The sequence below is a fragment of the Enoplosus armatus genome, chromosome 22, assembly GCF_043641665.1.
Source record: "Enoplosus armatus isolate fEnoArm2 chromosome 22, fEnoArm2.hap1, whole genome shotgun sequence".
Classification (NCBI taxonomy): domain Eukaryota; kingdom Metazoa; phylum Chordata; class Actinopteri; order Centrarchiformes; family Enoplosidae; genus Enoplosus; species Enoplosus armatus.
This window is the reverse complement of record NC_092201.1, coordinates 10365198-10389850: the sequence shown is the minus strand read 5'-3', so window position 1 is coordinate 10389850 and position 24653 is coordinate 10365198. Positions and strand designations below refer to the sequence as shown.

At 39.6% G+C, this 24653-nt stretch overlaps 1 protein-coding gene across 1 annotated transcript in view; it reads right to left on the bottom strand.

The window, feature by feature from the left end:
• The window catches only part of tfec (transcription factor EC), a 34012-nt gene extending 9359 nt beyond the window's left edge, over window positions 1–24653 (bottom strand). The window contains exon 1 of the mRNA XM_070929063.1: window positions 24432–24653. Within this exon, the coding sequence (XP_070785164.1) occupies window positions 24432–24653 (222 nt within the window). The remainder of the gene's footprint in view (window positions 1–24431) is intronic.

Below are 24653 nucleotides of genomic sequence, written 5' to 3'. Positions count from 1 at the left end.
GCTAACTCAGGAGCATATTTACCTTGAGTTTGCTGAAATTAGCTAACATTATCCATTGAATTCAATTGAGCATCTATTGTTTGTGACTTCACCTTTTTAAGAGGAAGATTGTGTCATTTCTTCTCTCAAAAGTTTCATAGTTGCATAGAAAAAATAGCTGGAATTGACTAAATGAGTAGCTTGCTAGCAAGTAGCCTATTGTGTTTTCAGACAACAATGAAAGCTTTTATGGGTTAAATGTCAAATAGCACAACACTGCTAGGATATAGGGATGTTTATCAATGGCATAAATAAAAAAACTCAGCATTAAATTCTCCCAGTCAGCGAGACTAGCTGCCCTTATTCAACACTCACCCACCTAAGTAAGAACAGGCTCACCACAATACTCAACTTGTCAGTTGTGACTGAGAGCTCTTATCTGACTTCTCCAGGCCAAACAAGATGCCAGTTGTTAGCCAATCAACATTTTTTTCCACTACAGATAGCAGGAAGGGATGCCAGGACTGCTACACATCTGCTTTGTGTGACAGCGGTTTGTCCTGGTTTCACTTCAGCTTTCTCACTACTGTAAATGCCGGAGACGCGCTTGTTATCCACTTAAGGGAATCTGATTAGATTTGAGAGGTAATGGTGCTTCAGTCACCGAGGCCAACCTAGACAATAGCGGGCCTGTGCATGTGTGAAGAGGACATGCTGAAAATTATCAATGCCCACCATACACATGGGACAGGAATGAGATAAGAATCTAATCAATCAAGGCTCAAGTTTGGGATTGTAGTGACTATTCTGATGTTTCAGACACTTCAGTTTTTCTGTTTCTCCATACAGCTACTGGCACCTGCTACAACAATTGAGGCAGTGTTTGTGGTTACTGGTAGAGAAGAGGTCACAGGTTCACTTTCCAGTTACACACATTTGCACAATTATTCCTGACATGCAAACCAATAGCTGAGTATGAAGGCTAACATTCCCAATTTACTTACGTGAAAGCACTGATATCATTTGATTTTTGCCTTTCTATACAGCTCCTGATAGCTTTGCATATGGCTATTATCTGAAGCAACAACATTTAAATATTTCCCTTCAATTTATTTCATATTCATAATGTTTGAACAAGATGATAATATTTGTCTGGTTTCATACTTCCTGCGTCCAGTTAAAAAATATGAACTTGACTGTCATTAGGCGATCAGCTGCATCTCCCTAACTTCATTATCAGACATTTAAACCACTAAAATAAAGATGTCAGAACCAGACAACACCCTCATTCCACACACAGCCTATTCATCTCTGTCTTTCTCAATCAAACTCCTCCTAAGTCTTTCACTAACATCATTTGAGTATTTACAGTGATCTTAACCAACAATCAAAGCCAACAAATACTCTACTATGCTCTCCTGTGAAATCACATCACATGTGTTTTTCCAGCAGTTATATATGTATCTGGTTCATGCAAGCAAGTGCACACAATTGCAACTGTACAGCATGTCACAGCAGTGCTCTAATAACAACTCTCTCTGCGCCACAAGTGAAAATAACATCAATATCCTGCATTACAGAACATATATTGCCAATTATGTTCATAATTAAAATCACAAATTCTCCTCTAAAACATAACAACACAAACATTAGATTACAGACACACACACTCTGCTGCTAAATATTAGAGTCCAGTTTCTTAATTTAATTTGATGGTGGTGTAATTTACCTCAGAGTTAAAAAGTGTATTTCTTTAGTCCCAACTGAAATGCTGCACTCACAATGCCATTGAAACAGACAGACTCACAGGTGTTTCTTCTAAATGAAAAGCTATTGCCTAACTCAGTTTCAGTCTTGCTCAAGTTCTCCTTTCACTTCAGAAAAATCCAGCAACTTATGAAACACTGGGTGATGGTGACATTAACTAGCTGTACAAATTATGGACAAAACCACTCGGAGGTTTGGATTCGTTTCTGCAAAATGCTGTATTTTACAACATATTGACACAGTTAGGGAATGCAGAGTAGCAATTATCTTTTTTCCCATCTTGAATCTACAGAAATAAGATGAAAGTGGAACAAAAAGCCTTCTCAGACATGCTTACTGTTTTTTTTGCTGAGCCTGCTAACCAGTAAAGAGCTGTAACCACACACCCGAGATTATGAAATGTGAGGGAAGATAAGACTGGGATGGCAAACTGATCACAAAGTTTGCATTCCACAGTGGCTCTTCAGTTGTTCTGGTTGTAGGTGCATGCCTTTTACCAAGCACAGACACTTTCTCTTGCATGCAGACACAAACAAATGCACACATAGTTACACACAGTACGCTCCTCTGTATCTGATCTTGCCCTGATTTCCCTGGCCTGTAGTTGAGTCGGCCCCCCTACCTGTAGAAGTTGGATCTCTGTCAAGGTGATCACTTTGACCACACAACGACTCATGGCTCCCAGTGTGGCAGCGTCTCCCACCACAAGAACTGTCACAGCGACAGCTGTGTGTCACCGAGACAGGGGGAGAAGAAGAAGAGGAAGAAGAAGAGAGGTGCTGCAGCTCTCCTTCCTGAGCTTTTGCAGAAATATCGGAAAGGAAGCCATGACACATCAGCTTATTCAGGAGCCGCACGGGCCGTTTCCTGTGTGTGTGTGTGTGTGTGTGTGTGTGTGTTGGTACGCGTGTGTGCTTTTGGTCAGAGAAAGGCCTGACAGAGGCAGAAATACAGATGGCAGTTGGGGGGTTTGGACTGTGTGTGTGTGTAGGGGTGTAATAAGTTGACAGAATGTGAGTTCCTGCTTGTGGATCACCGCACTTTCCTTCCTGCAGAACATCCAGCCCAGCTCAGCACATTCTCCCAGGTTATCTTCATGACACCCACTTCCCTTGGAAGGGCTCTTTAACCATCAAACTACAGTCACAGATTCAACTAGGGAAACACACAAAAATGTAATCTGTGTGCAAATATGCTCAAACACACCAATGCAGGCGACACTCACACAAAGCTGTTATCATGTCCCAGTCACTGTCAGGCCACAACAAAGGCCAAAACAGGCCTTCCCAGAATGGCTCTCAGAGAATTCCTGGACACAGCAAAACTGAACGGGGTCATTGCAAATCCTCCCTGTAGTCCCAACCTTTAGATGATAAAAACACTCAGCTAAATCAGAAGCCAAGAACTTTTTAAATACAAGAAAGTGGAGTCTTTAAAATCCTACCACGGTTTGCAAAACTAATCAAGATAGTTAAGAAATTTCTGTTAAAGCAAATGTGCTAGATGTTCACCTGCAAAAATGTTAGTGTTTCAGCTAAAAATGCTAACACAGAATACTGCCAGTTGTCTATCCTACCACCTACTTGACTGCATTTACCTGGCCAAAGTAAATGAGTCCCTAATCGCTCCCTAGTCCCTTTAATGAGAGAAGAGTTGGATGGAATCCAGGATGGTCCTGTGTCCTGAAAAATTCAGGATCACAGTTGATACTCTTTAATAAACACATCAGAACTTCAATTGAGGACACTTAATGTAATATGACAAATCGAATTGCAATGATGCAGTTAAATCAAGCCGGTACCGATTATGTTTTTAAAGAATTATTTTAATACTGTAATGCACAACAAGCTAATGTCTCCCCCCAGCTGTTAAATTGCAATTTGTCCCACACATGTCCTTGGCGGATGATGTAATTCAATAGAAAACTAAAGACTATCTGTATAATAATGTCTGCAAAAAGGAGTTCTCATTGTAACCAAACAGATGAATAGCCTGTACCATCTCAATCAGCTGGATGGGTGAGCATTATTGAGGCTGCTCTAAATCAGTTTGCTGCTATTTTAAGGTCAACAAGACACACACTCAGCTGTTCTTCATGTCTGCTGTGTCTTTGTGAGAGTGTCCATGTGTCCATTGGTACATGCATGCACATGCTGTTTTGTATTCTTACTGCTTCACCATTACCCATGTGTGTATTTGTCTGCTTCTTGTTTATTTGATGCCCACTGCGCACACATAGTCTATGTGATCTAGCCAAATTCCTGGCTGGCCATTTTTGGCTCATCTTGGGGCGAGCCACAAGTGCTCACCTTTGTTAGTCCCCCTGCATGGTATGTTTTAAACATCAGGGACTTCCTGTAAGAGTTGCCCTGCTTCTGAGACAACACTTCAAAGTGCAGCTCCCACATCTGAGGACTGTTTTATCCTGCTAGAAAAGGAATGCATAATGGACACGGCACCACTGCACTTTTAATGATTCTCATATGAATTAAATATTATAGCCATTTTAACTGGATTACACGTGAAACTATGTGTGAGAGCAAGCATGCTTGTTACCTTGATGAAATATTGAATTTATGAAAATGGTATGCCTCGACAGTGGTGTAAAGAAATGTGAAAATTCATACTTAAAGTAAAGATGGAAGGAAAATGACTTAGGTACCCAATGGAGTTTTGATTGTAAACAAACATGATTTTACTGATTTACATTTAATATTTCTCACCAAAACACATTGGGTACATTCTTAAGGCCTAACATGGATTTTAAATGTACTTCTCAATGCTGCTTTTATTTCATTTCATGGCTACACATTTGATGTTGAATAGTGTCAGAATATTGTGTTATTGAGTAGAAAAGTAGTGGTTTGAGTGACTATATCAGTGCTAAAGATTTATTTTAAAATGTAGAGAAGTAAAGTTATCAAAAACATAAACATGTGATGCACAAATACCTTCAATAACACACTAAATACACTAACAAAGTTTTTTTTATATTGTTACTGACTCGTTTACTTCCAACTTTACAAATAACAAATATTACATTATATTACAACAGTTTCAGCCAACTGAAAGACTTCAGAAAACTGAATGAGAGAGGGAGGAGAAAGATGAAGAGGAGGATGTAGTGCAGCCTGTCCTCACTGTGCAGAGGAGATGTAATTAGACGAAATGGAATAATACAATTTTTGCTGCTAAATCAGTTAGAGCATCATTCTCTGTGAGAGAAAAGGAGCTTGTTCACCGGAACACCTGAGAGATTGTCGATCTTCTACACAAATACCCTCTACACAAATGCACGTATGCGCACATGGACACACAGTCCTTCATAGAGACACATACACAAACCCTAATGAATGTTAGCTCCTTGCATATATTCTTGGATGCCACCAAAACTAGTGAGTGTTTATGTGTGTTCTGTATCGTCAGTAATAGTTTACACTCTACTCTGAGATTGTCACTATGCAGTGGCTAACTTGCATCTATGATCAAGCTTTCAAATACGATCTTGCCATGACATGCAAGGCAAAGTGCTCGTTAGCTAGCACAGAGCTAATAAAGTTAACATCAGATGATAACATGTTAACATGCAGCATGACATCATGCCTTAATGTGGACAGGGACTCGTTCAACAGCACAGACGAGAAGGAAAAGGAGAGAGACTGAAGTAAAATAACAGCACTTTTGTCACCTTAAAGGTGCAACTGCAGATAAAATATGAAACCACCATATTTGGATTCACAGTGATAAAGGGACACATGCAAGTCAACAAACAAAGGAAAATTGAATCTCATCTTCACCAATCAAAGGTAGGTCCAAGCCACAGCCGCAAAGCTGCTGAGCAATACAGAGCAGGGGATTGTGGGTAAACTGCTGTGTAGTGGTTGTTGTCCTGAAAGGGGCACCTCATCCTTGACCCTCACTGTCCAGTGAGCTAGAACAGGATAGACCGGTGCTTAGCGTTGCCTCTCTGAATGATGTCAGAAAGCTGTACTGTAGACAACTTTAATCTCTCACTTTGGCAGACAGTGAAAAGAAGCCCCGGTGGGCTCCAACTATAACTATGAAGATGAAGTCTTATTAAAATTATGCACATGATTGATTGCGAGACAGTCCCAGCTCACCAAAGTAAAGGCCTTTTAAAGCCTGGGCAACAGCCTAAAGACAAAATGCCCAGTACACAGAGAAAGACATCCATCTTACTCTCTCAAAGGAAGCTTACGAACTTTTGATGTACCATACCAATTTCATGCATTCATAACAAAGGCCCCTTAAAAAGACTGCATCCAGCTGTATGATGTCAGGGTTACACGTGTAAAGCTGCTCTACTTTCTCACACTAATGCGATGTGTTTTGTAGTTGTACATGTACAGCATCTAATGATGATGTAGATGTAATATCTGTTTTACACTAAACTTACACCAAAAAACTTGTGATTCGATCTTTTTTGTGCAGCTAACTTCAATGACGGGATCATTTTTGATTTATTTATTCAAAGAATACAGTGCAATTTCTTTTGCTTTGAATTTCCTAGAATTGTCTGTCTAGATATAATAGATAGATGATAACAGTAAAAAGAGGAGATATAACAGCATCTAAGATAGGAAAACAGGTCACAGGTCAGTTTGAGTAGCCTGAAACACCAGGAAATACCGCTATGGAGTGATTTCGAAATATATTAGAATTAGAAAATAAGTAAGAAAATGATCAACTAATCTTGTTAGTCACCATCAAACTCAGCAAGCTAAAAGAAAAACAGTGTAGGAGAAAGTGTGACAGACAGAGTAAGGCCACGAAGAGCATAGATCCAGCAATAGGGTGTGTGCCATGAGCCAAAACCAGATCCAGTGTTTTGACTCTTTGTCTGCTTTGCAAACATTTAGAGTAAATGAGTCAAGTCAGCAAAATGTCAGCGCTACACTGTATGGGCTATGTTTCTAGTCATGTCTCTAACAGTCAAAGTGGGCTTTGACATATTAGTAAAAACTATTGGTTCTGACTTGAAGCATAGCAATATTGTCTCTGTCCTCGTAGTACAACTCCATCGTAATGTCTATTAATGAGTAAACGAGTGCATAGTCTAGTCAAAAGTCCTTTTTATAAAATGATTATAAACCAGACAACTACTGTTTTTAGTATTTTTCTCGTGTGAAATTGTCTCAAGACAGGTATTCTAGACTGAAGCAGAGAACATGGCAAGAATTAATGGTCAAGACAGACCCAATAAAAGAGATGCCTTGATTGTGGGAAATGAACTAATTCAAGAGCTGTGGACAAAGAGCTGTTTGTTTTCTCAGTTCAGAGGCTGGAAGTTTCCATTTCACTCTTGTGTAAGTTAAATACTGGAACATGACTGAGGTCTGATATTACAAAGTCATCTTGTATGTACACATGTTAAACTTGAGTTAAAGTTGAGCACAGAGAACCCCCCCCCCCCCTTCAGCAGATGAATATGATCTGAATGTATTGTCCAGAGTGAAGCAGAGAGCATGGCAAGAATTAATGGTAAAGTTCCCAAAAATATCCAAAAATGTAACAGGGAGAAGAGAGATTCTCAAAGAGAAAGAAGTAGGGAAATTGTCTTTTTCCTAAATTCCATTTAATTTAGTCCTGGGTAACTTATTAGACACTGATAAAGTTAGGCTCTAGTATTCTAAGTCAATATAAATATATTAGATAACATGATGTAACAAGTAAGTGGATTATTAAGATCTATTTTTGCGGATGTCTGAAGGTATCAGAAATGATAGACTGGTAGAAAGACTCTTGGAACATTTTCATTGTATTTGACAGTAAAAGAAACTTCTCAAGATAGTCGAGTCGCTGTCAACAGTGTTTCACCACATTATAACTGACTTTTAGAATTACCTTACTAATTTGTATCTGAAATCGTTCACAATTTCACTGTCCACCACACAATATGTCGGGTAGAAATGTTTTACAATCACTCCACAATCACTGGGGAATCGTGGGAATCACTTAACTACAGTACACAGTGAATAGTGAACGATTTCAGAAACATAAGAGTGAGTGAAACTTAATCTTAAGAGATCTACAAAGACAAAGACTCAAAAATTCAAATATTTCAACGCAGCTCTTCTGACCTTTGAAGCATCCAAAAGAGGATCCTACTCTCCATAACCAATATAAAGTGCATTTGTGGGCTAAATTTGCAAGCCTCTGTTCAAAAGGTGGAGATATATTGATTAACCACCCCACCCCCACCCCCCTTAACTTGATTGTGGGAAATTAAATAATGCAATAGCTGTTAAATGAGAACTAAGCAGAAAATTAAATCAACTTTGACCTTACCAGAACTAATACTATATGGTTTGTGCTGTGGACAAAGAGCTGTTTGTTCGGCTATCTTTGTGCCGTTGCCGTTTGAACGAGTAAGCCACTGTGACGGAGGGAGGAGTGCCAGTGCTCCTCTTCCCACCAATGCATGAGAGGAAAACCAAGGATGAAAGTGAGGGGAGTGAGAGAAAAGCCAGAAGAGTCCAGGCTTTTATGACATGCAGGTCTGTTCAGTTTTTATACTGACCTGCATCCAGATCAGGTCCTTACAACATAGTTCTTATGTATTTGCTTGTATCCTGCATCAGTGTAGTATAGAGCACATAAATCTCCTTTTTCATTTTTGTTAATATAATCAATATGAATTTTTTCAAAATATATTTTCCGGTTCCTTTATTGGATCAAGCTTCTCCGCCAGCCGCCCTCTCTCATCACTCCAATTGCCAGTCTAGGGTAAATTGAGTAATTAGCTGTGCCTGAGTTCAATTTATTTTCTCCATCATTTAGTCACTGCCAGTTCCAAGTGTGTTACAGAGTTTCTATTACTGCCAATTACTCCGTTGTAGACTACCATGTGCCTTCTCTGATGCAAATGCCAGCCCCTTCTTTTCACCAAATACGGTTCACCAAAACTAAACAGCTGCACCAATTAACTTGTAACACATGGGACTTGACTTGAACCCAGAATTTTACCGGCATGTTTGTTTTAAACCTCCAACCAAGATAAAGCAACTACACATCACCTACACATTCATATCGGAAATACTCTCCATCTGACAAGTCCATCTCTTTTGTTTGTACATCTGATGGTAAGAGTGGAAGCCTCTGTGTAAGTTACAGCAGCCCTTTCTTTCCCTAACCTTAGACCAGTGTTTTAATTGCCTAAACCTAGCAACATGTGAGATGCCAGCCCAGAATACCAAGGAAAAACGTCCATACTGGACAATTCCGAACCTCACACATTGTGCCATATATGTAGGCACAAAGTTAGGGTGTGGAGGTCAGGGTGGTGGATGGGTGGAGTGCGTCTGACTTTCATGCAGGAGACCAGACTTTGCTTCCCGTACACCAAAATGAACCAGTTGCCTAACCCTAAGCATTCCTTAACCATAGGTTATTTGCCATAATCATGACCTTCCCTACCCTTAACCACATCGTAGTTGCAGAAGAGAGAATGTTAAAAACGTTGGCATTGGTTATTAAAAAAAAGTTGTCATTGAACGCAATCCAGGGTTTTGAATAAACGTCAAATATTGACGTTCTTGTCTGACAGTAGTATTAGGGCCACTGGTGCCAAAGTCCTGTGCTTTGTATGCTCATCAATCCACCCCTATCTCCTCCCCCAGTGTCAGCAAAGTGACAATGGTCCTTTTGACATTCATCGTTTAGGATCATGACAAAAACATGGATGATTATACTTTACAGCAACCTGACATGCCAATTATGCCTCTCTTTTAAAGATCCACTCCAGTCATGTTTTAAGACATATAAAAAAAAATAAAAAATAGTTACATTACTTTGTTAAACATTTTCAAAATTTCATCTACTCCTTCAAACATTTAACTACTGGTCACATGATGTCTCCTACTTCACTAAAAACTAGTTCTGATGTTAAAATCATCTTCTATGTAGATGTGTAAAAGTAAGTTGAGCACAGAGAAACAGACGAATGTGAAAAGAAAAAAAATCTAGTATCAAACTCTGCACATACATCATTCTGCACAGGGAAGGTCAAACAAGTAAACATTTGAAGATTTAGGGGTTCTTTTACTTAAATATTCTCATTTCAGTTCACTAAATTAAAATTTGTAAAAGTTGTATTTTTAAATCCAACCAGCGCTGATGTCTTTGACTGAACCCAACTGAAGCTCTCTGAACACTGCTCTCTCTCCTCCGCTCCCACCAGCTTCAATGTTCAAGCATGCATTGCATTTATTCTACTTATGTGTTGATAATGCACGCATAAACTAAAACGAATGCTGCTTTGCTGTTTTTTTTCCTGCCGTCTGTGAAGTTTTCACAATGACAGATCTCATCAGTGAGCCAAAAAATTACCATGAAACTATGTTGTAATTCAATAATTAATAGTCATGTCTGATCACTTTCATCTCAGTATATTTGAGCGACACGATCCAAACTGGGCACATAGAAGTGTGCCCAGTTTGCAACAGTGCAAATGCATTAGGGATTAAAGGACCTCGCTGACGGTTGTGTATGTTTTATCCCATCACATATAAACTGTATATACTTTACATTACAGCTGACCATTTCCTGAAGCATACCACAAGTTATTAGATTGATTTCCTACCTTCTGAACAGCCATTGGTTTCAGTTACAGCATGTTATAGAAATCAGTTTACGCAAATGTAGGTTAACATAGGTAATCCATCACAGAGAACATCTATGTAAGGCATCTGTCAAATCTGTCTATTTACGATAAAGTTATATTATCTTTATAGGGTACAGTGGTTGTGAGCAACATGATTTATTTATTTCAACATTTATTGATACACAAAAAGTTTCAAAAAAAGAAAGTTCATCTTTATCTTATGTTTTGTCTTCTGGGTTTGATTTTCTCATATTGTACATATTGTAGCTTTTGAATGTAATGCACTGAAATGGTGGATCTCAGAGCCACCACGACATGATGAAAATGTCACTTTGACAAAACATTAATGCAGTAAAATGTTCACTCTGTTGATGTATATGGAAACCATTAGCTGCCTGGTAGGAAGGCAGGAAATCAATTTAAACTTATTTTGGAAGATGGTAGTCAGGACACTTAAACATGATTCGTAGTTACTGGGCTAAAACATGAAAATCCTTTGATCCTTAATGCATTTGAGCTGCTACAAATTGTGAGCGGAGTTAGCATAGCATTAACACCCCTCATTGTTTGTGTGTTTGTGTGAACTACCCAGAGGTCATGAGTTCATTCTGTGCTTAGGAACGACTTAAAGCAAGTCTCCACCAAAGCAAATGATCTTGATTTATCCTTCCACTTGTTTTCCCTCAATCTATGTCTTATCTCACTCCCTCTCTGTCTATCTCTTTATCTATATCAGTCTCTCTCTCCATCTCTGGTTATGTTAATGATCTGATGTGCAGGCAGAGAAGGCACCTGTGCGAGGCTAACGTGAGATGACACCAGTCGTTTCATCACAATGGGGAGTCCCAGAGACCAAAAGACTCACTTAAAAGGCGCATTTCAGGGTATTAATTGCTTGACATGGCTCACCCAGGTATGGGAAACCTTTGGTACGGCAATTAAAGGACTCGTCGAGAGAAAAAAAACTGTGCTGTGGTCGGCCAAGAGGATGGCTGGAATATTTCCAAGTGTGTGACAAGTGGTGAGGTATTTCTCACAAAATCACGTTTCGCGAGCAGACAAAGTCATGGTGATTGAATTAAGTGCCCCTCCTACCTCTCGCTCTTTCATGGTGTGTCTGGCTCTGTACGTGAGTGGAAGTAATTTCACATGACCTGGGGTTTTCGCCAGGACCTGGGGTTTTTTATCATGTAGTCCAGTGCAGTGGGATTAAATGGGTAAATAGTGAATACATAATATGCCTTGAATACACAAATCTGCCCTTAAACATCTCCACATGCTGTTCCAAAGAGTGTATGAGAATGCTAGATGAGTGACTAGTGAACTCTACTGATATCAACATTAACAGTAAAATTAGTTTTCACAGCTTTGCCAAATGTATGATTACAAAAGTAAACTAAAGTCTTCTTTGTTGTTCACGTTTTGCCATAAATTTAGGGAATTCCCCAAATCATCAGTTTGACAATGCATCTCCAAAACATGAGCTAAGAAAAATTGCCAGTTTTCAGCTGTGTGAATTTGTTTCATATAATCCAACGGGTGTCACATACAAAATTAGAAATGTGTGTTTTGCATTTCTTAAAAGATACAACACTGTATCCCATTATTAATATTAATGTTATTATTATTGTTACAGAGAACTTAATTTTCAAGAGTCTGTAGCCATACAGACAGCTGGCGAGTTCTGTAATAACCACAGGAACCTTTTCTCTGCTCGTTACGTCATCAGTCTCAGTGCCTCCGCTACTTTTCAATTATAATTTAATCACAATTTAATTTAATTTAAATTGTATTCCTGTCGAATTTGTAGTACAGTGCTGTGCTTTGATTCTGTTTAGTTTGGTATTATCATTCTAACAGAGCTGAATTCTCTGTTGGTTGAATTATTTTAATACCCCTCTGAATTTGATTGAGTCTAATGCCTAATTGAGTCTTTAAATATCAACATTATTCGGCCCTGGATTTGAAACAAGGGCACTCTTTATCTAAAATATACAAACAGGCACATGACACAAACATATTGTTTGGAAATTCGATTTTCGAAGTTGTGGAAATATAATTGGAAGTCTGCAATATTTCAAAGTGATTTGATTATGCGTCATATAACCGCCGTTGTCTTTGTCGAGGCCTTAGCGGACATTCAGCACATCCAGTATCACTCAGGTACATCAGCAGACATTAACACTCAGTTTACTTCTGAAAGCATCATAGCAGGAGTTGGTGTGTCGCTTTCACTTACCTGTCCGTACCAGTTATATTCCAGCATCGTAGCGATACTCGTAGCATTCACAAACACCTGCGATAAAAACTGTACTTGTATGCGCTCGCGCAACTTAAAAAAAATGGTGATAATTGCGGCCTGTTGCTCTCTTCTCAACCCAACTACACAACTCTTGGTTCTCCCTGTGTCGAATTGATGTCGTCAGGAGTTTGGGGGGCCAGGCGAAAGCTAAGCTTTACACACACAAACACACACACACACACACACATTTTTGTACACATGCACTGGCAAGCATACACACACTCACTCACTCACACACACACACACATCCCTGACTCTCCTACTGAATTTTGGCACTCCCAGGGCTTACGACCTGTTGATAATGAACCTGAACCCATTATTTTGAGTCAATGAATTGAAAGAAATAGGGCAAAGAATGAAAGCCACAGGGCCAATTAACGGCATTCTTTGATGTATTACCCTCGCTCGCTACTCAACCAGACCGCTCTGCGCCTTTTGTCTTTATCCCCTCTGTTATTCATTAATTATTCTGAGCGGGGTCAGAGTTCGTGTGGCTAATTGTGCAGACCGTCTCTCTTTGAGGATGGCAAAAGATTCGCCCAACACTGACACTCCCCCTGACTGTGCCCAGCCACCTTGAATTATGCCAATTATTCCAATTCTTTGATTTTTTTCCCCCACCCTCCCTCTCTCTGTCCTATCATTGTTCTAAACTGTGTCTCTTTTTTCCCCCCTCCCTCCTGACTTTTCATAGTTCAGTCTCCATCACTGGAATCTCTCTCCCTCATACACACACACACTCACACACAAACAAATGCGTAGTATTCTGGCAAGGATCTCGAGGTTGACTCAGGACAGTTAAGGTCTTCTCGGGTTAAACTCCAGCTGATCAGATCTTTGTAAACCTCAGGCCACTTATTTACATGATGTATTTCCCTCAGTCCTAGACTTTGACATTCTGTGTGTCACTCAGCACACTCACATTTTTCATTTATTATGAGAAGTATAGCTTCAAACTGTGTGAAAGTAAAATTTGATATAATGGGAAATACACTTATGCACATTTTTGACAAGAGTTACATGAGACGATTGATAAAATTTTCATGACCGTGCCCTAAATATTAAGCTACAATCAGCACATAACCCCCCATAACCGTTGTTTTTATACTTTTTGTACAGTTTGAAAGAACAGGATTTTATTTGTCAATTAGTGAGCTTTAGGCATATTTTTTTTACCTTTGGACAGAGCCAGGCTAGCTGTTTGCCCATTTTCAGTCTTGATGCTAAGCTAAGCTACCGGCTGCTGGCTGTAGCTTCATATTTGGTGTACAGACACGAGAGTGGTATCGATCTCCTCATCTAGCTCATCAAGAAAGCAAATAAGCACCGCACCTTGCCTTTAACAACTAGAATTACTGCCCTGTGGTTGTGTGCCTCTGCCAACCAGTCAAGTTGCAGTTTACATCCATGTCTGTACAGACTCATATATATTATATATATACTGTATATAGTGAAGGCTTTGGTAGGAATTTTATAAAAGGTATTAAGTTTATTTTTTGGCGAAATGGAAGTTATTCTTCTTCTCCATTTTGCCCATTAATGGGCGTTGTTCCTCATCTGAGCCGAGGGTCTAACGATAGAGGATGTTGTTTGCTATTCAGATTGTGAAGCCCCTTGAGGCAGATTTTTGATTTGCGTTATCGGGATTTTATAAATAAAACTGATTTGGCTTGACTTTGTTAAGCTTTGTTGTTCTTTGACAGTAGAAAATGCTTCAAATATGGATATTGCTGCAAAGAAGCTACAAATTCTAAAGTGCAGATGCTTCACACACATCTTCACCCAGCCAGCACAGAAGATCTATACAATCACACAAGAGTTTCAAGATTAGTGTCACCAATTCAGTATCCGACCAAAAATGAAACATGGCGTAAAAACATGCCTTTGGGGGGTACAGTGACCCTGACCTTTGACCTTTGACCACCAGATTCTAATCAGTTCATCTTTGAGTCCATTTGAAAAACATGGATGATTAGGCCCTCTACTATTTTGCTTATCACAGTCAAGGTAGTAATAATTTACATAATATGTTTGGGGCTTTGTTTTCTTTATATATTGGTCTTCGGACTGGTCTAGTTTCCAAAGTTCCCATAACTGCTGAAAAGAGTTTGTGCCTCTGGATTTTTCACAGTCTGAGCCAGTTTTAACGGGCCATTGGAAACGCATTACTTCGTTCAGGATGAAGATAAACTATTATCAGTTGCATCACTGTTTCTACATTTTTACAAAATATCTTGCACTCATCTTTTCAATATGGGAATAGGTGCAGGATATACAACATATGGCCTTTTAATTTCTTTATGAACTACAGTATTTATATACCATATTTTTCTTGTTTCAGTTTTGTTCTCTCCTTTACTACCAGTTGTGCAGTCTGACTCAGAGGAGAGAACATCTTGACATTTACACGGGTTTCCATGAAAATACAAGAAACAAAGGCAATGCTATTCTGCAAGTGATATAAGAAGAAAAGGGGAGTAATCAGATTAGGAAACGTCTATGAAGGCAACCCATCTTTACCTTGATTAGGAGAATAGACAGCATATAATGGTTTAATTGTCAGGCAGTCAGTTTATAATTCTCTTCATCTGAACGATGAATGTGGAGAGTTGTAACAAAACTATTTTTGAAAGGTAAGGTCTAAAACATTGTTTGTTTGTGGTCCAAATCAACATCATTTGATTTAGGGGTCAGAGACTTAACAGTTTAAGACTGAGCAGAGTAAAGTGAACAGTTTTTGTATTGTTTAATCTAAAGTTTTCTGCTCTATATGGCTCCCAATCAGTAGTATTTCTTTTTACCTGCAAGATCTCAAGTTACTATGAAACTCAAAGGGATTTGGCCATATACCTTTTTTCTGACTTACCGGTAGTTATTGTTTCTGCGATTTTCATGATAAATGAAGACGTATGATAATTGATAATTAACTTGTACTAACTGTCAGGGTAGACTTATATCAGCTGGCATGTATGTAGATATGTACTATACTGATTTAATTGGTAACATAACGCAGCTTGTTGTAATGCAGTGCACCCTGGTAAAGGACACTGTTTAGTTATCATCTGTGTCTGTGAACCATTGTTAATTTCGTCAACGAAAACTGATGAAAAAAAAAACGAAAGCAAAACTATATTAAAAATAACATTTGAAAGTAAAAACAACGAGGAAATGTGTTGCATATTTCGCGAACAAATTATACAAAAACAGAAAATATATACTGTATAATAAAAATGTTAAAGTAGGCAAAAACGTATTGATGAAAACTATGTCTTTAGTTTTTCTTGCCTAAAATAAGACTAAAACTAACAGTAATGAAATGGCTAAAATGTGACTAATTTACATGGTTGGTCAAAAGCCTAAGGCTGAAACAAAAAACTAAATCAGGTGCCAAAATTAACACTGCTGTGAGAAAACAGTAACATGAAATGATAAAACAATTATTCATCTCTTAACTCAGTGCTATTACTTTAAAAACCTAGATTATATCTGATTTATTACTTCCAGTTAGACGTCAACTGTCTCTTTAGTCCCTTTCTTGCCTGTTTTTCCTTCAGGAAAGAAGGCCATGTAAGATCACTGAAAGCCTATGCTAACCTTTTGTCTCTCAAGTCCTTTGGGGTGTATTTTCTTCAAAAGAGTCCCATGTCGCACCTCTGGCCATGGGCAGCCTTGAAAGGTTAGGTCCTCAGGCCATGTCTGTGTCACTGACGCCACTAGCTAAACACTGTGTCCCACTCTGACCTCCTTAATTTGGTGTGTGTGCGTGCTCTGCCTATCACGACTGCTCATCTTGTCTTTCAGCAGGGAACAAAGGGGGAGAGTTGTTAACAAAGGGCCCTGATAAGATCATGTTGTATCCACAAGCCAAAAACAAAAAGGATTCAATGAGGTGACAAGCTTTTTGATTTTTTTCAAGGCTTAGCCCGGCATTTCTTACTGTCTTTTGGCTTGAGGACATATCACTGTAGATTATATCTTGTGGTTGCGTTCCTTACAGGAAATTTTCGATTCAAGTGTGTATCCTACTATAAACAATAGGGAAGTCATTAAGACAGAAAGTGCTGGTATGACTTTTTTGTGTCCCATAAAAAAAGCCAAAGAAAGTTTGACATATTTGCAGTGCAAGCTGTTGTCTGTGTTTTGTGTGTGTGTCTACTGTATAAACACACCAACTCTCAAATTAGAACAAGTTACAAACATAGTTCAAGCCTACTCCTAAACTGCATTCCTTGTTTGACAAAGAAGATTTAATTGAAAAAGTTCACTTTAACCTTGTGATTTGCTTAATGGGGTGTAATATAATACCTCCCTCTATTTTGACTCTACAGAATCCACTGCATGTGCTGACACTCAGATCAATGTTTGCCTGAGCAAGATCAATTTCACTAATGCTTTAAAACCACATCTTTCTTTTCATTCCCTATATATATTGAATATTGAATATTGTTTTATTACTGTTCATTGTAGTGAGGTGACTGACTGACTTTCCCCCAAAATCTTCTTTTTTGATCAAGTATCCAAGGATATATCACACAGTTTATTACACATGGATCACAAACACAAACATACAGACACACACACACAAACACACTAGGGGTTCCCGAATACCAATTATGTTGTTCTTGTTCCCCCTCTGAGCTTATCTAGCCTCCGGTGAGACCTCCAGCCCACTCCCTCCCTCTTCCTTAAACACAGATCCCCAAACCCAGCGGGAAGCCTCCACTGGTCCCAACACACAGTCCCTGCTTACCTCACTCCCTGATGCACACTGTCCACTTCACCAGCCACACACTAACACTACTACTCTCTACACATTGTACATTTTTGCCCCCTTTTGAATCCTATTAGTGCATGAACTTAGTTTAACTGAAAAAGACTGTCGACTTCACTCAATTAGGCCTAATAGGATTAGGTTGCCGGTATGGGCCTGGAGGTTTAAATAGGAATGGAATTTTGGCAGACACCTGCTCCATCCATTGCATTAATCTTATAAAGGCTATGGAGTATGCAGGGGCCCCGGTGACGCCCAAGGTTGAATGGTTGGATGGATGGCTGTATTAGGTGCATGGGTTTTAGCCCTGAGGACATCAGTACCAGATGAAGTGTGGCCCAGTGGTGAAAAAGGGGCATCAGTGAATCAAAAGGTTGAACTTACAGTAGGCAGTTACAACCGCCAACATTTTGCCATTTTGGATCCAGTTCCTGGTCGACAAATACCCGGATTTATTAAGCTCTAACGCTAACAAATCTCTTATCAAACTTTTTATCTCTATTCACTCTTGTTTATCAGCAAGGAGCAATTGAAAACATATAGGTAACTGCTTCTCTTTTCTTTTTAAAGATAGTTTGGGGGGGCACATTTATTGTACAGCAGACAGGAAACAAGGGCATGACATGCAATAAAGGTCCCCAGCTGTAATCGAACCGTGGACGTTGCGGTTATGGTTGCCAAGGCGCCCCAGCACGCTTCTCATTTTTAGACGAATGTCGCAGTCGTGGGTTAAGATCACAGATATCTCCAGCAGCAGATGGGATCAGCTGTGGCTAATTAAAGCTAATTCTGTAACGGCTATCATGAACAGTTTGGCTGTTCTGTGGTTAATGTGCTCTCTGCAGCTGGTGTCTGTATTCAGCCAAAAGATTGTTTGTGAGTAAAGAGACACATCGCTCTGTACCACCACTGTACGACTGTGAGTGGACTGACTGTTTTTGTGTTTTCGTGGGACCAACAGAATGGAGACTCTTCTCTCAAGAAATGATCTAGCTGATCACCTCACGTCATATCGAACCCCATATTGCGATTACCCATCCCTAGCATGGATAGGGAACATTTTTCCTTAAATAAGAGGACTCATACAAGATACATGTGTATATCATCGATCCGTGTGACGTGACAAAACATGCTAATTTAGGCTTAATTTCCATTTTCTGTGATTCATAACACAATCAGTCAAAGCCATACTGTCACATACTGAAGGACCACGGTCAAAAACACTGCCACAAGACACAAACCCATTCTGGTTGTTTTGGATGGTGGTCAAGGGGAAGGAAGCGTAAATGTAAAGAGACGGGGAGAGATAAGAGTGGGAGTGGAGAGTAGAGGGCTTGATGAGGCCCATGGTGTTAAGATAATTACTAACAGTCATTGTTTCTTAATACATTGAGAACAGTGGCCTTTTACCTTGGCACTGATCGCTGATCGCTTTACTATCCACAAAAAACCTAATCACTGGAACACTTATTCCATCCACCTATGTGAGACATAAAGAAACATTTTGAAACATTTTATCTTCATATGAAGCAGTAATGCAAATTAATGTGATTGTGGATACTACAGATTAATTAAGAATCGAGTTGCCACACATTAAAAGTGCAACTGATACATGAAATTTCAAGCATCACTATAGGCTTTACACACATAGAACATTAACCATTGAAGTTAAACAACACACTGAAAATTAGTTAACAATCATTAGCCCTCACTGACTGTATCTGTACCAATTAAAAAGGGAAAGACGTAGATAAAGAAGGACACTTTAGCCATGTTCAGACAGACAACAGCACTGCAGCCACCTCATTCATTGTAATGGGGCCGCTACGTTGGCTCAGTGGGGGTGACGTGAATGTAGAGGGCTCCAGCAAAAAAAAATACTAAGTTGTCTAGTCATATTTCAAGTATAGATATGACTGACTGGATGATGGGCTGATGGATGCAACATTGCTTATATGTCAAACCAAACACACACACAGTTTGGGGGTTTGATATGGCCAGAAAACAGATCAAAGCGCAGTGCAGGAAACATTTTTTGACACATGTACCTCTGGCTGCAGTTCCACCTGCACAGGTATTATTCGAAGACATTCACATGGGCAACATTAACATATCTTCGCAAAAGTATAATTCCTGCTAAAGTGGCCGCAAGAACAAGCTTGTACCCAAAATGCAATTTTTACTTGCTCATCACCGTTAGTAGCATTAAGAAAGCATTAGTCAATGCCATGTGTGTGTTTCCACATGTATTACCAGATGGTCACAAATGCCCCAGAGTGCAGTCAATCCTCTTCGTTACTAATCACCATTCTTCCCAGGGGTGTCATACCAAGTCTCATACCAACACCTCACAATGTCTTTCCCGGAGGTCTCTCCATGTCCCGGGATGCTGTGAATAGCTATCTTGGTGGCCTTGAAACCCCCCACCGCCCCACCTTGAGGGATTATGATATGTTTTTTCCAGAAGTGGTCTGTGTTTTTGTTCTGCGTGTCAATTATCGGAACAGTCTGATGGCTTGATCTTCGCTTTTGCAAGAACAATCGGTGTTGGAGGTCAAGGGTAAGGTGATGTGTGTGTATGTGTGTTTTGTTAGGATGGAGTTATGTCCAGTTTGAGACACTAAAGAATTGAACATGAAACATTTGGGGTGGCCATTCTGTCTAATCCTATTAGTGTTCTAGATAACCCTGCCATATCAGAAGGAGTCAGGGGAAAGACCTCTGTGGAAAATCTCTCCAAAAGGGAGCAATTTCATCATCCAATGATGTAAAAAAAAAAAAAAATGTGTGTTTAAATGTTATTTTGTTGAGGAAAGGAATGACATATTCATTGCAGCTGATCTTCAATAAGATCTGTAACTATGTGTTAGGCCAGGCTCCATACTTACACTGGATAATGACATAGATGTTAAGCCATGAGAATAGTGACAGCACCACTTTTCCATCCTTGGAATTTTGATTTATTCCCTTTTTTCTCATAAAAACGTATGTTTTATCTTTTGTTTTGAGGCCCCAGAAGATTTTCAGAGAACTCCTCTAATTGCAGATTTTTCGTGATGAGTGCAATGAGCTAGCTAATTCATGCTCACAGAAACATGGATGTTAGAGCGCTATGGTGGTTCTGAGCTGTTATTCATTAGTCAGTTATTTGTTAGTATAAGATGTTAAAAAAAGAAAACAATGTTCCCTTTACACGTGTTAATGACAGTGCCATGCCAACAGCTTCTTCATTAGCTTCCTAACGACAGTACATTACTTATATATATATATATAGTTCTGCTTTTATAGGGGTGAAGTGAAGAAAAACAGTGAGGCTGTTGTCCCTTTAGGGAAAACACAATTTAAGTCTGAGGCTTCATTTGATTAGCTAATTTAAGTTTGCCGTGTAAATCAGACTGCTATGCAGAGAGGGTAAAAAAAATCAGCCACGATAACTACTGTGCCGATGAATGAGATGTTCATGGTCATATAGTAAACTGGAAACTAGACGCTTGTCTCATTGTAAAGTAGATACAGTATACAAAACCTAAAAGGGAAAACTGCATCAGTATTTTAACTTTTGTGTTAGTTAATTTAATTATTAGTTCATATGGATAATTCATTATCTAATTTATTTACAAGTTATGAAGTTATATATAATATAAGGGACTCTCTGCTACGACCACCCTACATTTTGAGTTGAAATGTGGTTGACATATCCACATCCAGCTGAACGATATACCGTATTTGGAATTAACCTTAATTGTGTGCAGTTGCTGGTGGTGGCGTGTGTGTTTTCCATTGACATATTTAATATTTTCAGCACATTGTTCCATCTATCTGAATCATTACACTGGACTTCTCTCTGTCTCTATCCCTCCATTCATTCACCCATGCATCCAGTCCAGCGGGCAAACCGCAGTCCAGCCTGCCCAGGCGCACAGCCAGTCCAGATGGGTGGTCCAAACCAATCACCGCTGCTCTCCCATGCTTTGGCCTGATAGTGTCCCTGCTGCCCTGACACCCTCCTCTCTCTCTCTCTTTTTCTCTCCCTGTCTCACACATTCCTCTGATTTCCTCTCTTCCTTCACACCAGCCATGGTTAAGGCTTGGCTCTTTTCCTTGGGCTACCTTCTCTGCCATCTCCATCTTTTCTTCCTAAAATGCAGTTTTCCTCCTTTTTTCTTTACTCCGTTCACTTTAGTATCTCAGTTTCTCTCTTTCCTTTTTCATTTTTGCATTAGCAACAGCCTTTGCTCTTACTCACCATTCTCTGACTGCCATTGGTACAGCAGGGTGGCATAATCCAAAACCTGACCTTAGGGCTCAGGTGTAAATTCCTGTTTTTGGCCAAATTCTTAAGCAAATCACTGAATGTGTTACTAGTCCTAAAGGTTGTAGCTTTGAAATCTACTAACATTCCACTGTGCAAAACGATGGGTCTTTAGAAGATTAAATTGAGTGTGTTTGCACAGACAATATGATTTTAAGTTTAAAACAAGCCACTGCATTTGTCATTGATTGCCACAGTGTGTGCAAGCTGGCCAACCGAATTTGTGGAAATGTTCGCATGGCTTCATTCACCACCCAACAGCACACTCAAGTTATGTGTCCGTGTCCACTGTGACTCACAGGCTCTGCCATGGACATTAGACAAACAAACCTTGAGTTGTGGTGTTACTCGCAATGTTGTATGTGACAGCAGTTTCAGACCAGATTTGGATTTGGAACACACAGCTGGCCTAACACCACACTGTTGGTGCGATTTAATACAGTATACTGAGAATATTGTATACCAAGCAATACCTGTGCTTTTAATCTGTGCAGCTGTTTTATGTTTTGAGACACTTGCAGTTTCCATTGCTGCTAGCTGCCGTTTCTCATTGGAATTCCATGTGTCGTGTTAGCTAGCCTGATCTAAAAGGCTACGACAGGCATGTGGTAGAAAGTTTTGAAAATGCAAGTACAAGTGCCGCATATAAATTTACCTTCAAACTGCATTTTAACCGGTATTTCATTTCTAAATACTGAAAATGTCCATAATTAACCCGTCGTCACATTGTTGCAACATGTTTACCCTGCTGTGCGCATCCTGGATTATTTGTAAAAAGGAAACCCATATATTTGCTCGAACTAAATATATATTCTCAGGAAATAGATAGGAGGTACCTAGTATTACTATTTGCTTTTCTTAATTATTTTTATTTGGGGAAGGAATCTTCCCCCTCATTACCTTCACCTCCATCACCAACCTCTCTTCCTCGAGTATTGAAGGGGGAAGCTTGTACCTGAGACCGTAATCGACTCACAAACACATGCACACAAACACACACATCACACACCAGAGCAACTTTAGCACATGAAAGGCCTCATACAGAAGTGAGACACATACTGCAACAATGCTTTGAAGTCTATCAGTCATCCATCTAATGCAGGGATGTTTTCTGTTCCTCCTCCTCTGATAGTCTGATTCATATCTCCCTTCCAGAAATTCCCCCCCTAAAGCCTAAGAGACTTTCACAGTAGCCCCAACATATCCCAAACATCCAAAATTCAGTCTCACTTTTGCATCAAAGCAAAGCAGGAAAATAGATTTGATTTTTTCAAATCCCAAATGAGGCCTGCAATCTTTGTGCAATCTAAAAAAAAGCACATATATGCAAGAGCACATGAATACACGCAGTATGCATACATCGAGTGGCATACAGTAATTGCAGTAGCCAGTTATGGCTCAGTGATCTGTCAGCACATTGTGTGGGGTTTTTAGTTGCCTGGACAATGGTGCTACAATCCCCAGAGACAGAATTCCAAAGAAATGACCCCTAAAACACAGAGTTCATTCAAATGGTTCCTGACGTGTGTGAACAACAGCAGTATAGTCACAATCAGGCTTGCATGCATCAGCGGCAGATGGTTGCACACATACTGTAAGCACGCAAATGTATTGCCACTGAAAGTGACTAATATCAATAAAATAGGTAGCCTGCAAATGAGCATTTCTACAATAGTAATCTTCACAGTTACAGCCCTGTTTCGTTAACCTTTTTTCACACGCAGGCAGGAGGAGGTTCACCAGAGGAGGCCCGCTGTGTTTACGACCTGGTTGGGTTTCATATTTATGACAGCTGATGCATTTGACAGAGCTCAGTAATTATGCACCTGTGGTGATATATGGGCTATTAGGGGAAGTGTGTGTATAAGAAAAGTTTACAATGACGGTGGGTCTTTTAAACTGGAGGTGGTAGTTGTTTGCATTGTGATCACAGTTCTTTGTCTGGGAACCATATAAATGTAATGTAATGTAAAGAGATTGAGAGGAACAAAGGTAGGGTAATGAACATAAAAACAAAGCCACAAGAGATAAATAGCAGCGATTTGGAGACCATATATATATATATGTGTGTGTGTGTGTGTGTGTGTGTGTGTGTGTGTGTGTGTGTGAAATGCCTGTTTAAACGTTGTCCTATAAGATAAGATAAGATTGATTTTCAGCCATGCTAACGACATGGCTCCATTGTAATGTTGGTCTGTCGGTTGGTCCAGACTTAAATACCTATATAATAATAACCATTGGATGGATGGCCATAACTGGTGCTTTCTTAACTTTTCATCTAGTGCTATCATCACGTCCAAATTTTAGTTTTGGTTTAAACTTTGGTTTGGTTTGTTTTGTTTATGGCCAAATACCCACAAAGCTAACAACATTCCTATCAGCCTCAGCTGTACTCTCTGTTTAGGGCTAATTAGCAAATGTTAGCATGCTAACACACTAAGCTAAGATGTTGAACATGTTAAACATTACATGAACACATTAAACATTACATGCTAAACATCAGCACGTTAACATTGCCATTACGAGTATGTTAGCGTGCTGGCTTTAGCATTTAGCTGAGTGCACAAGTGCATCTTCACCAAGCCGCTAGCATAGCTGTAGACCCTTAGTCTTGTTGATACATAACTGAGTCACGACTAATGCTTCATACAGTGTTACCATAACAGTAGCTACCTACCTTCCATGTGTTGTGGGGTTGGCACCAAACAGGGGTTTGTGCTCTGGTGTAGGCTCCACCATAAGGACACTGAGAGTGGGAATGATGAACAGTGCCGCTGGGCCGAGGGGGGCAGAACTGCGGCCAGCTATGTGGATGGGGTCCAGAATCATATACACCCTGTCCGTCATCTCTCGGACTAATCACCCACTGGTTGTCTGGGCCCAAGCACGACTGGAACAT